The 14769-nt window shown below is 38.0% G+C and overlaps 1 protein-coding gene across 1 annotated transcript in view; it reads right to left on the bottom strand.

The window, feature by feature from the left end:
- Window positions 1-14769, bottom strand: part of WAPL (WAPL cohesin release factor) — a 70016-nt gene that overhangs the window by 17937 nt on the left and 37310 nt on the right. The window contains exons 5-9 of the mRNA XM_026851750.1: window positions 10525-10620; window positions 7220-7372; window positions 6844-6980; window positions 4730-4841; window positions 929-990 (exon numbers count right to left, since the gene is read on the bottom strand). Coding sequence (XP_026707551.1) covers window positions 929-990; window positions 4730-4841; window positions 6844-6980; window positions 7220-7372; window positions 10525-10620 — 560 coding nt within the window. The remainder of the gene's footprint in view (window positions 1-928; window positions 991-4729; window positions 4842-6843; window positions 6981-7219; window positions 7373-10524; window positions 10621-14769) is intronic.

The following is a 14769-nucleotide window of genomic DNA, read 5'->3' as shown; positions in this document are numbered from 1 at the left end:
GGGGGGGGGGGGAAAAAAGAGAAGAGAGCCTGGTGGCATACGTTCTGATTCTGCCAAGCAAGTCTGTCAGTCAACAGTTTACCCAAACCTTTCTAGCATAAACACATTTCATTTTCAGGGGAATTCTGCTTTTTTGGAAATAGCCAGGGTACAAATCAGCTTCCTCCTTGCTACATCCCCATGAGTCCTCAACAAGTGCATGTTATCTTGACCATCCCTATCTTAAACAGAAGTGGTGTGCCAGAACCTCTTACTAACTAAACTTAATCCTTCTCCAAGAGGAATTTAATCTCACCTTCAGGAGGATCCAGAAAAGCAAAGGCAGAAGGTGACTGTCAGGAGGGGGCAAACGCCAGTGCAGAGATCAGATCACAGCTCTCTGTCCCCAGTGCTCCAAGTACAACACTTGTACCAAGAGACTCATCTACCCAGTGACCTCCACGTTACGGTAAAGAGGAGAAATGCCCTTGGAGAATGAAGTTGTGCTGGGCACAATACTTTCAGAAACCTCTGACAACATCTGGAACTGGTGGGTATGTGTGTGTCTTACTGCGTTCAACTCTCAAGAGTCAATGTGCCACATATGTCTATTCCATTTTTTTCTGTGTAAAATAAATTCAAAATGGAGACAAACTAATTCTGTGATATCAATGTTGTCCAGCTCAACAGGAAAGAGCAGAATTTGTGTGTCACGGCAGATTAACATCTTGTTGACAGTTCAGCCAACCACCAAAGCAACCATTAGCTGCTTCTGTTTATTTTAGAAGCAAGTAATAATCACGCTTGGTCATACTAAGCAGTATCAGCATTTCCAGAACAGAATTGGGCAGCCGACGGTCTACCAAAAGCTGTGTTAAAAATCCTTCATGCCTGAACCAATGAAACCTTCAGGTGAACAAAGAATTCAATCTAACTACCAAAGATGTACTTGGAAGACTGAAGGAAGGAAGCAGGAGTTTCCAAATCTACATCTCCTTTTATGAATACAACCTTGATTGTTTCAAAAAACCCCAAGCAAACAACAAAAGAAATCATATCTGTGAATACTGCTATTCCAGCCTTGTCAGATGTAAGGCAGAAAGCAATCTATGCGGCTTGCCTACACAGACAGGGTATACATTTTTTTCCCCTTAATTTCTATTACCTTTCTCCCACAAACCTTGAAATTTTATCATTTTAGTTATAGAAATTGTTTGCTCTGGATTCACCTGCAACTGGTTTAAACTGTAAGAAATATCAGGTTCCTGGAAGAAGACTCTGTTCATTCAGAAAGACAGTTGTTAAAACAGAGCACACTCATTCCAGAGAAACCAAAGCCTACTCTGCCAACTGTTGTTCAGCCAGCGTGGGACCCAAGAAACATCTATGAAGAACTATTTTCTAGTGACCATCATTATCTAGTTGGGCTTCCTGGTAAAAACATGCTTAAGCCCCCAAAGGAGTTTCTATCAACTAAAAACTGTGCAGCAGTTAATAGAGGGAAACTGCCGAATTTATGATCTGAGCTGCTAGTATTTAGACATTTCAGAAAGTCAGTTCTTAGATCACTACTCAGAAATGCTTTACAGTTACTCCAAAGTCTGATAAGGGCAATCACACTCTTTTTGTGAGCTTTTGTACCAAGCCCTTGCCTGTAATGGATCTTCCTCCACATGGGCTCTGTCAACACTTCCCTCCAGACCTTCCAACCAAGTTTTAAGACACTTAAATGTGCTCAGAAGGGACCCGAGCAGGGGACTGAGACATTATACAGAAGGTTTCAGGCTGCAGGAAGATTGCCAGGAAAGCAAAAAGGAAGGGGGTAGTTATGTGCGTAACAAGAACTAGATTCCTGCAACAGGATACAGACAGAGGGCACCCAGGGCAGAGCCTCCCGATGCCGACGTGCAGCAGGGAAACACATGTTACAAAAGCAAAGACCTCGGATGTGAACGGTGCCTGTAACCTGGAACAAACCAGCTTCACCTACGTGCCAGTAATACGGGTTTTCTGAAACTCATTTTTCTTATCTTAGAGCCTATAGGCAAGTTGGTTTAATCTGGAATATAACAACTCTACATTTTGCTCTGATTTTGCTTCTGTGTGTGTTAAAAAACAGTGAACCATGTTGTCTGAAAGCTACCTCATGCCCTACCTACACAGAACTCTGAGGTGAGAATGAGGGGAAAATAGTCAGCACAACTCAATTTTGATCAATATCCTAAAAAAAACAAACAAAACAACCCAAAAACCCAGTCAAACCCTCAAAATTCCACCCTTACAGATTGCCATAGTGAAGCTGGGTTTTTTTGGGTGGGGTTCTTCATCCCCCTGTTCTATTCAAGATGCTTCAAACACATTCTGCTTCCAAACAAATGTGGAGAGAAGAAAAAAAGTAAAATAAATAGAATTTGCTCTAGACAGAAATTGTACGGCATATCTAACTATGGAGTTGCTACAGAATTCAGGAAAACATCCTAGTTGAACATACACTCCAGAAATGGCAGACCATTTACACCCACTCTCATCCTTGTCTTCCCTTGCTTGTTCTATTTATACTCCAGCTTGTGGGAACAGATGGTTATTTTCTAGGGTTCAGCACTACATTTAATGCACTTTTTTTTTTAATTATTCACATGCTGAAGACATTACAAAACCACATTTCTATGCCTAACTAGTGACAGCTATAATGAAAATATAGATTTTAAAAATTAATTATACTCCAAAACCTTTAGAGCATAGCTGAAGAGACAAAGTCAGTTAAAAACCAAACTGTAGCTTAAAGACAAATCTACCAGAAAAGTTCAGTGGAACAAGTAATTTCCATGTAAATATTTTGGGGCATAGCTCAGTAAGATAACTGGTTATTTTGTTTTCCTTGATGGTTAAAAAAAACCACCTCTGCAACTTCTATTTTATATTCTTATGGAAATGTAAAAGTCCCTTACTTTCTCAGTCTAATCCACTGTATCAGTACAACGCCTGCAGTACGGGCTCATGCTTGTTTCCATTAGCAACATCATTGTGGCAGTTTTCCCATCTCCAAAATACATTAAAGAAAATATTAACAAAATAATTGTGGTTTTTTCCCCCCAATCCTTATTAATCTTAAATGGATTTAAGCCATGCATGCAAAGGGTAGTGTAATTTATTATTCCTGAGTTACTCTGCACTGAGATTCAGTGGAGAAATCTCTTATTCCTTTTGATCAGGTTAAAATTTTAGTGATATAATTAGTGAATGAAAGGGTAGTATATGAAGACAGCAAGCTTTTACAGAGAAGGTCACTGATGAAGCATATGCTGTCAGTAGCTGGAGCATATATTTTAGCATTTATTAATAGTACTTTGAGAAATCAGTAATTTTATAACACTGTGTAACCTGTACCAACAATGAACTGTAACTATATTACAACATTAACTACCAATTATTTTTTTCCTGACAAAAGGGAGCGCTTCATCAAATATATTGGAGATAGTGAATATAATCAATGCTTTTTGTTACTGCAGACTAATAATAGCATGCAATTTCCTTTTGAACTGTATGTGCTAGTTCTTTTGAAAATGAAGGAATAATGGTAACTGTTAAAAGACAGACAAAAATATACCGAGCAAGCTTGTACATTTTCCAAGGAACTGAAGCTGTCCTCTACAGATCTCCTGAAACTCAGTGGTGGCAACTGTCCTAAATAGCGTGACTGTGCTTTATTTATTTCTAGTATCACTTGGCACTATTTTGACAGCTCACAAAATAATGAATGCATTGAACCTGGTTTTTATGTTTTACAGTTAGCGACTGCTAATTTTTGAGGGAGGTGGAAAATAAGCTATTATTCTAAATTAGCTACTTAAAGCTCTACAGCTTCTTCCCCCACCCACAGTAAGGTGACAAACATCATCTCTTAAATGTCTATTTCTATGGGTGCAAAGTTTTCTTCTGCATTGCATGTCATTCTTCCAGATCTATTAAATAAAAGTAATAAACCTGACTGGATATACGTATATACTGCCCACTTCAAGTAACATTTCCTACGTTCAGCTTCTGTAACAATACCTCGAGGGATGCCCCACAGAGACAGTTTCCAACCACCGGAAAACTAGTATCACCCACAAGAAGTGTTTTCTAATACAGCAGGGTTGAACTTGTAAAGGTGAGAAGAAGGAAAACCCAAACTGCTTCAGTTTTTAACTCTTGGGTCATGTTATCATAAGTAGTTAAAATTTACCTTTCCTAGATTTATCATAGAACACCGCACATACTCAAGGCATCCTACGACTGCAATTACAGCACTCCTCAAGGGGACAAGCACAGGACAAAAAACGCCCCACAAGAGCTACAGAAAAGGTGGTAATTCACGTACAAGCAAGTCTGGAGATGAGCACCTAGAGCCATCTTTAAATAGGAGAAAGGATTCCTTTCAAATATATTTCATCTGAAGGAAATTATAAATACAACAATAAAACTATTTTAAAAAAGCTTAAGGGAAGATATAAAATAGCAATGCAAAGCACAGTCAGGTTTTTTTTAAAAGCTTAAATGATTTTTTAAACTAACTTCTAAGCCCGGAAGCACACAAACAGTGGAAGGGGAATTTGTCATTGGAACACAAGTTGCTCTTATTTTTCATTTCATTACATATTTCTAAAATGGAGCCACCGATCCCATACACACACTATACCGGACACTTCACCTTGAATTACATGCACACAAAGTTCATCAAACTTTAATGAAATACACAGTGTGTCCATACCTGATGGTGCTGGGAATCATCCAGTGTTTTGAAAACCATGGCTACCATCCCATGGGCTCTCAGATGCATTCGGAAGCTGGGCATGGCGCACTTTGTCGCCAAGCTGATTACACTGGAGAAAGTGAATTCTGGATTAGAACAACTAAAATGAACAAATTTACAACAACGGCAGATAAACAAATCTACAAAACGTGACTGACCGTGTACCTCGGAGCCTGACAAACTCTGTCATACAAATTTTAGAAGAAACATCATAAGGCAAGTTTGTAATTGAACAGAGCAGCATTTTATTCAACAGCTGCTTACCAGCACCAAACTCCATCTGCTTTGGTTTAAGGTTGGCTACAAATAGGTTTGAAAGGGTGCCTTGAAATGGCTTCTTTCAAACGAAAGTTGAAATATTTTAAAATAGTTAAATTGAAAGTAAAATGTTCACAGATTAAGCACACAGCTCTGATTTAGAGGCACAGGAGAGCTTATTACGGATCAAGACGTTATCAGAAGTTACAAACGCGAGCTTCCATTGCTACGTAACGCTTCTCTATCCAATTGATTAGTCCCACTTATGCCTGACAATACTTTTGCAAAAACCCAAGCATTTTTAATATTTATTGCTGCATTTACGGTTAATAGAAATACTACAGATTTCAGGAAAAATTTGACAAATATAGTAGTGCAATCAGTGATCAGCATAATGATTCTATTTTAAACATGGAAGTCTTCCCCTAATTTTATTAGCAAGCTGTCTGCCATTTCTAGCACAGCACAACATACAGACTATTAAAAATATATTACTTTTAAATGGGGAGTAATGTGGGAGTGATGCTGCAATCAAGTCTTCCATGACTACTGAGGTATCTTATTATAAAAGATTTATAGTTTTATGGCATTTAACGAGCGAGTGGTCTTTCTGTCTCCAATCACAACAGCACCAGTTAGAGCTTACCTACCAGTTTCTGATTCTTTTAGGTCTATTCCTATCCTTTGGAAAAATACTTTTCTTTTAATTTGTTAACTGAAAGAAAAAATTTTTATGGTGTTTATACAAGTTACATTCCATGATATAAATTTGGAAAGTAAAAAAAAGTCAGTTTAAGCTCTTAGGAAGCTTGCCGTACAAGCAAATTAAGTGCATTCAATATGAAAAACACTTCTAAACTGTCATTATGGTATTGATTTATTTTATCTTAATGTACATTTAAACTGGATAAAAAGATTTCTTGTGTTTATACTCCAGCAACAATATTCATTGCTAGTTTTGGAGGAACATGAAGAATAAATTTTTAAAATATCTCTCAAAATTGCATAAAGCTTTTTCTCATCCACATTCACAGCTCAAGTAAAGTGTCCTCATCACCTGTCTCTGTGGATTCAAGTTTGTCCTTCTCTACCATTTTAAGTTTTGCTAAACAGAAAGGAAAGTTTACATGTATTTAAAAAAAAAAAAATACATGATTACAGAACACCCTTCTAATTACTTTTATGTCCAGGGAACAGACACCAAGATTAAGTTATAAACCTTTTCCCAGCAAGACTAACATTTCTGACACTAAGTTTGCAATAATGTGTACCTAGAATATTAAGAGTGCAATGAGTAGTTCAAGACAACTTAGGGAAGCTTCCAATTAGTACTGAGGCTACAACACTGCTGCTACCTACGTTACTTCTCTACAGAAGATAAAGAACAGGCTGCTGGAGTTAAACAATATTACATTAGTTCTAAATATATAGCTAGCAAACTTTCAGGTCTTAGGCACTGTATTTTAGAATTTAATTTTCCATTTATAAAAGAACAGACATGGCACATAAAATTGCACTAATCCCAGAAAAATTATCAGATTTTTTTTAAATTTTTTTTTAATTTATAGCAGGGAAAACAAGTGTGTTGAAGAGTGTCTTACTTTACAGTTTTGTACTTCATCTTCCTAGTCATACTACTTTTGAATATTCCCAATATAACATCTTGATGACTGCTTTCAAATTTTATTCTTTACAGCAGAAGTGCCAGGTAACTACCCACACAACACTTTAAAGCATGGTCACTTTGCTGATGACTATTTAATTCAATACCTCCTTTAAATACAAGTTCAGTGCTTTATAGTAAAATATCTTACCTAAGGCAACGTGTGTTTAGGGGCTGATTGCTCTTCAATCCACTTAGCAAGTACTCAATATCATCTGTGAACTCTTGATTTTCACCAAATTCCACTACATCATTGAAGTGCTTTACATGCTGAACAACAGTGTATAACTGGAAGAGACAAATATTTTGACCTAGGTAAGTTGCTCTTGGGATTGATTTTAACATTAACAAGTACAGTTTAAAGTTTTAAGTGCAAGAAAACATTAAGAAGGTAATGAAGGCCATTCAACTGTTTAGGTAAAAATATTATCTTTAATAGGAAAGCCAAATTTCATTTTGACACTGTTCCTTCAGTATTTAGGATTACCAATAATTCTTTATCTTAAAAATTTGTGAAGAATACTTACTTCTTTGTCTTCTTTCCTACATTTCAATGCAGTTACTATCTCTTGATAGGGCTGAGTAGGTATTGTCACAGTTTTTATCACTTTGGGAGGTGGTGCAGGAGCCTTAAAAACTCCATCATCTTTATGAATTGCCTCCTTTGAAGATAGCCTTACCTAGTAATAAGAAAGTGCTAAAATGGGCAGATGTTTTGAGCATGAAAACATACACTAAATACATCAGGAAACAGTACAATTGTGCAATTGTCAAACTCACATTTTGGGACTACTTAGTCCTTGCCTTACACTACCAAGATGTACCTACACTGTGTGACAATGTACCTACTCTTAAAAAAAATAATAATTAGGATGTCAGAAATTATATGCACTTTTAAATACAAAAATCAGTTCTAAGTAATCAAGAAAGCTCCAGTGGAATTCAGAAACTTAAAAAAAAAAAAAAAAAAAGGGAAAAGTCCTTTACACTGTTTGTTAAGCTTCAGGTTAAGTAAACCAACCAAGTTCAGTGTTTAAAAACAATTATTTGTTGATAGAAGTATCTTACTCTGTTACACTGGAGCGGCCAGGACTGACTGTATCAGTTGTTATTCTGACCCAGCAGGAAGTACACCGGCCTGGGCACGAGCACAGGATTGAGCAATCCCTGCCTCCAGATGGCCAGAACTGAAAATCTCTGTGCCCACTGTTCTCATCCCTAACTGCTGGAGGCTACTACACTACTGCACTCAGAGTGTACCTACCAGAAAACCGACCTCTCTAATCTGGTACTCCAAACTCTATTTTGCCTGTAGGTAGAAGACTACCAACACAAACTTTGTAGCACCATAAAAAAAAATTGCCACACAGAGAAATAAGAGGCATTGTGCATGCCTCAAGTAGAATATGTTCTTGTAAATTCATGGTACTCTCTGTACACTGGCCTTATTCACATTTGTGGAAGGATGTATTTTAGGAACAACATATTATAGCAATGAAATACAGCAAAACCTATTCCGAACTTACAACAAGGAGTAGAGAACTTGAGCAGGTCTAAAATAACTACTGACAAGTTTCCAGCCAACTCAGGCAAGTATTACAGGTTTCTCTTCAACCTACACCTCTTTATTAGTTTGAGGCTACTATAAATTGAAGTATCAGTTTATCATCAGATTATTTCCTTGGCACAAATTCGTGTGTGAACACAAACTACAGAAAACAAGGCATACAGGAAAAATGCCTCCAAATGCCAAACTCTAAATGTGCAAGTGCCAATGCCAGCGGTCATTTACTCACCCTCAATCTCTAGGTAACATCTTGTACTTAAGTTTCCTTACATAGAAAAATGATATTTTATTTAAAGTCTGACTGAAAAACACAGAATTAATATGCAGGCATAGGGGATGCATTAACTGTTACTCACTCCAGGGGATATTTTGAGAGAAAGCCTTCTTGCGCATTGTACATTGACAGTCAAATAAAAGCCAAAACAACCTGCTACACTGAGTATTCTTCACATGCTGCCTCTATCACTGTGCAGCACTTCGGTATTTGCTCACTCAGGCTCCAGCGGCAAAATGCTAATAAACCACCCTGAAAAGCTGGTTTCAAGCACATCCCGGAGGACTCTGATCTTATCAGTCTGTGAACATGGAGGAACCACTGAAGTATCTCATCCAAGTCTCGGTTAATGGCTTCCCCTTCAAAGCAAATTCCAAGGCCGCTTGGAGAGGCCATAAGAAAGCGTAGTTGGCATAAGCAGCTTCCACCCTATGGGTGTCTCATCATAAATCTCAGACAAATTTATCCAGATCTTCAGGTAACAAATTTCTACAAAAATTAGAGAGGCAGGATCATCTGCGCAGGGATTACTGCTGCACATTTGGATCAAGGCTCATTTAGCTTAATCACACACAGGTAAATCAAGGTTAAAAAAGGGACTGAAGTAACTTCAGATGTGCATCATAACATGAAGAGCAGATACAAAGTCCCCCAACTGGTTTGTTCAGCCAAATCTCTGCCAGATTCCTGAATTAATATTGTGATGCTTCCAGTTACAAAGCAGAAGTTTGACAGATGACAATGGCTTGTCTGAATATGACTGATCCAGACATTTTCCGAGCCTGAAGAGGATATATTCAAAGTCTGCCTGAGAAGACTCAAACAAAATCTGCTTTTAAATTAGCCATCAGAGTACTTCACAAAAAATCAGCATCAATACAAAGATTCAGTAAGCAACAAAAGTTTCAGTCCAAATGCACATGACTCAAATTGAGAACGGGGTTTAGGAGAAACCCAGATTTCTGCTCTCTCCTCGAACACTGGCAGTAAAGGTTATCTTTAAGAAGAGTCATCGGCATTTTCCAGGCAGCGCACTTAATGCTGAAGGAAGGCTGGTCAGAATACTGTAACCAAAACCAACCACAAACCAAAGAGGAGCTTGTATCAGAACACCACGCACCGGGTGGAATTAAAAAAAAAACAAACCAAACCGAAACTGGTGACGACAACAAAAGCTGAAGACTTATCACTGCAAAAATATTTACTTTCTGATTTTCTGTTCTCAGGCAAGTACTGTAAGCAAGGCACCAAATAAAATGAGGTTCCTGACAATGTACAATGCTCTCCTAGCATAATCAGTAACAATCTTTTTATATATTTATTTTTTTATATATATTTAAGCCCAAGACCCTGCATTGCTAGGGTCTCAAAAGAATTTAAAAAACCCCAATTATCTCAAGCCTCAAAACACTGATTTTTGAACAAACAAGTTACTTTAAGAACTGTTTTCACCTCTTGCCTACTTTTTGCAGACATGCTCATATCTGATATGTTCATATTAGCATTTCTGGCTGTATACACAAAATTTTGTTTCTTTCATTGCGTCTGAAGACTCAAGTCAGCAATTCACAATATTTTACTCCATTAGGAAGTAAAAATAAATGAAATATCTCCTTTTAAGTTTTTCCATTTTGACCTGTGACTTACTGCTTTCTGTGGGCATTAGCTACTTAATCCTGGGGGCTCTCCCAGAAGACGAACTGGAGTCCATTGTTAGGAAGCTGATCTTCCCCAGGTAAGGGAACAGAACTTGACTGAAGCCTGTTTGCATTTTTTTGTATCTGTATATTGAAATGATATGGAAGATCCCATTCTAGAGTATTTCCACTGACAATTTATTTCCTATCAAACACCCAATGGCTCACATCACAAAGTGGACTTCATTCTGAATTACTGTGACATTACCAGGTATCAAGAACTTGTGTTTCAAAAAAATATCAGTGAATCTTAAAAGGAGATTTAATAAACTTGAGAAAAAACAGTCTACTTACTGGGACACTGGGAGTTTTCAAAACCGGTGGTGCTGGCAGAGCCTCTGATTCTGGCTGGTTCCAGTGTCTAGCATTATATACAGCTTTTGTGGGAGACTAAAAGATAAAGAAGAAAGTTATTTTTTAAGCAAATCTACCAGTAATCACTACATACTTCAAAAATTACTGCAGCCGTACTGTAGCCAAATAAGTGAGCTTCATTTTTCACTTCTGTATTGCCAGCAACACAAGTTCTCAATACAAAATATCAGAAAACCTGAAAGACTTTGAAGCATCTGATGCTTTTAAAGACATACAGACCCATTCAAATGGCAAAAGACATGATGTGTATTTCAAGAACTTTTCAGTTTTTCTATTTTTAGGATTTATTTAAAGACAAAAGGTCTGCAACCATCCTATAGACAAGCAGGCAAAAAGAAGCCATATTAGCCAACACTATGTCAGTAGAAAACACGATCAGTTTAGAATCAAAATGTAGGGCTGATGGAGACTTTGATGCTTGGAGGAATAGAAAACACTCAGATAAAATGCTTTAATTCATATTTATAAATTCAGGAAGGAGAAAAAGGGCTTTTTCTCAAAACTGTGTCAAGGCAAACCAAAATTCATCAAAATTTACTGTCCTTGAATTTTTGGGAAATACAGTATAATTCTTAGAGGAAGCAATTATAGAATTATATAGAAAATAGAAATAGAACATAGAAGAAAAAATTTAATTCTATTTCTAGCATCTGAGTTTACCAATCTAATTGCATAATAATATTCCAGACTAATAAACCATTATCATTTTCACCATTTCCCAAGATGCCATATATTGTGCAGACTGTATAACTACAGACCTCCTCACACACACTTAAACAGCATTTAAAATGCGGAAAAAAAAATATTTTTTTTTAAAGTTGGACATTGAAAATACTTTTCTGTCAAAGTATCAATGTTTAAAACAGATACTGGCTCACAGAGGGCTACATGTAGCAAACCCAGCAGCACCAGCTATGGATTGAACACTGTTCTATGAAGTCTCACCAAGTTTTTGGCATGTTGAAAGCCAGAAAGTAGATTTATTTTTTTTTTTTTAAGTCAAGAGTTTCTGTATTACTGTTAAAACTTTACCGTACTGCATCCTTCCAGTCTTTACAAGAAAATAAAGCCCTGACTAACAAAACTTCAAAGAATATTAGCAGAATGAAAATCTCAGCTATGAGTTTTCAGAGCCCAAAAAAACCTGTCAAGCACTACATCATTTCAGATTCCAGACAAGAGAAAAGCCTCTTTCCCTCCTACAGTGAGCTTTGATGTGGTCATAAGAAACTTAACTGGATTTTTAAATTATTTTTTTAAGCCATGCTCATGTGCTGTTCTGCAACAAATATACAATGGCCATACTCTCAACAGTTTTATCTCTCTTCCAAGCAAATTTCAGTAATACATTTTCAGGTGATGGATATACAAAGTCCTTCAGCAGCCACACATAGGAGTACCAAAATAAGGTTTTTTGATAATTTCAATTTTTAACTTTCCCAAGTAACAGAAGCACTAACTTACCCCATTTCTTGACAGTCTCACCAAGCTCAAAGAGTTAAACTGAGAAACCAGTTTCAAGTTTGTGCTGCTACAGTTACAAGAGGACAACTCTGTCCACAAATAGGAAGACGGTGTCATATAGATCCTTATTTGAAAAAAGGGTAACTGCTGACAAAATGGTTAAAAGGAAAAACTCTCTTTTTTTCCTACACATTTCCAAGTAGCAAATTTCTTACCCAGTATGGGACTTGGGGTTTGCAATGAACAATGGACAACTTTGTAACGAAGATGCTTTTTTAATTTTTAAGATATGATGTTTCACAGATGTCTATAATAGAAAAGAACCACTGAGTACTTTCTAGATACTCACTTTTTTGTCTTGAATTACCCACAACTGTTTGAGAATTCCTCAGTGCATACTGACTGGGAAGAGAGAGTGTATGTTTCTGGGTGCCATATCCTGGTCTACAGGATAATTCAAGGAAATAACACAATTCTATGGAGTAACCAGCATTCAAGTACAGCATATATTTAGTATTAGTTTCAACTGATGCATAATTCTTCTTAACCTTGCAGGGAAGCCTAACTACTACAATTCTTACAGCAATGTACTGCGTCACAGCTGCCAGCAGTCCAAATAAAAAGGGATATTCTTTATCAATAGTCCCAAATCTCAGTTATAGTCTCAAACAATATTCCATCCCTGCTTAAAGGATGCCAATACATTCCTATTCCGGAATTTCCCGTCTGGGAGCTCCACACTGCACAGCAGCTTTTCAGGTCTGTAACAGCAGTGCCAGGCTCTGTGTGCCCGGCAGGGAGAAGCACCCCACGCAACGCAATCCTCGACTCGGCTCCACACAGAAACAACGCGGGCATGGCTCTGCTGCTGCAGGACTCCCATTTTTATGAAGTTGGAGGCACCACGCTTGCTGCCACAGTACGTAAAGCCTCTGCTGTGCCCCACCTGCGTGTCCCTCCTCCTCGTGCCTTGCGCTCTGTGACAAAGCAAGCCAGGGGCAGGCTGGGCCGGCAGAACCACGCTGCCATTCGAGCTCGTCTTGCTCTGAGGTAGCAGTTGGGACAGGTCCTTGCTGCCTGTGGGACAGGAGTGTCTGCAGCCTTGGGTTTTCAAAATTTAGCACCCCTGCTGCGTTCACGTGTGTACAGCAAGGAAGCACGGATGACAGAGATCAAGTTCAGTGCTTCGATACGGAATAACAATGAAGTACACAAAGAGCTGTGCCAGCGTAATCCAAAGGTCCACACGACGTTAGCGTGTTGCCTTCAGCAGAGAGCAACAGCTGATGTGTAGGAGAGTTCAACGGGGCAAACAGATAAAGACAATTTCTTCTAAATACTCAGGGCTGAGAGGCTTCCCGGGTCAAAGATGGCATCCTTTTTATTTAACAGTCAAAATGGGCTTTTCTTCCCTCACTTTCCTTCATCCCTTAATAAATCAAAAGCCAGGGCATCCCAAAGCATTCTGTGACAGGGCGATGCTTAGGCATTACCAATGCAATATGAGAGACACATTTTATGTAAGAAATCAAGTCATGCCACCAATAAATAAGTGCCTGTTTTGAGAAATGAAGATGTCTTCATTTAATAGCTCTCTTGTAAAAGAAACTAAACTGTAACTGAAAATGATAATTATTTCAAACCTCAAATACCTATGGAAGGTTAGGCTTAGCCACTATCCCTTTTAATATTTTCCACTTTTAGATCAAAGTAATTCTGCCTGTGATTCCATGCCTTCCCACTAATATTTCATTAGAGAGTAGACACTGCTCCCTACCATCCCCGCCATCTGGTCCAGTATCCTGTCTCACACTGACTGCACAGCTCAGCCACCAAACACACCTGTGAAAATCTAACACTGCTTTCCCAAGAAATATGTTCTAATCATTTCTAACACATTTTGCAGAGACTTTGGAGCCTCTCTTATAACTCACACGGACACGGTCATGGCAAATACATCTCTCTCCTTTACAACCACCTCTTAAAGCAACCTTCACATTTTCCCTCGCAACACAAAACAAAGATGAATTTCCAAGGCAACTGCAAAGAAACTGTGCCAATATTGATTAATCAGCAAGCACCCTGTAGTCTTGTTCTAGATTTCGGTTCTGTGACACAGTAGCCAGGAAAAGTATCAAAGATCAAATGAATGCTAGCGAAGGGCTTGACTGGTTTGGTTTTGGTGTTGGTTTTTTTTTTTTTTTAAATAACTTAAATGCTTGTGATAACAAGCTACCCTGAAGAAGCAGCACCAATATTTAAGTAGCATTCATTTAAGAAACTGATTAACTTCCTCTTAAAGACAACCTTGCAATTATTGAAATAACACGGACTTTTCTTTAAGAATTCTTCCTCTCAAGATTAACTTAGGATAGATGCAAGTGGAAGTACATCCCTCCTTTAAATTCTGTGATCTTAAGGCAAGTGAGTTCTGCAATATTAATCAGGTGTAAGAGCTTCTGCTCAAGAGCAGAAGTTTCTTTTTTTCATATGTATAGAACTGACAGATGTTTACACACAGATAGACGTTTGAAAGAGTGCAAATATTCCAGTGAGGGCATAAAGCACACCGCACCGTGGGACTCCGCATGCGGTTCTGGGGGGTGAACCGAGATGCAGAGCCAGAACTAATGCCAGGGATTTTATGAAATGCACAGGGCTGTCAGTTTTGTAAGATCATCTCCAAATGGCATAAACTGT

This window comes from Athene cunicularia (genome assembly GCF_003259725.1).
Source record: "Athene cunicularia isolate RWA chromosome 6 unlocalized genomic scaffold, athCun1 chr6_part2, whole genome shotgun sequence".
NCBI lineage: Eukaryota > Metazoa > Chordata > Aves > Strigiformes > Strigidae > Athene > Athene cunicularia.
Note: the sequence above shows the minus strand (reverse complement) of the source record. Positions and strands in the feature narration are given on the sequence as shown.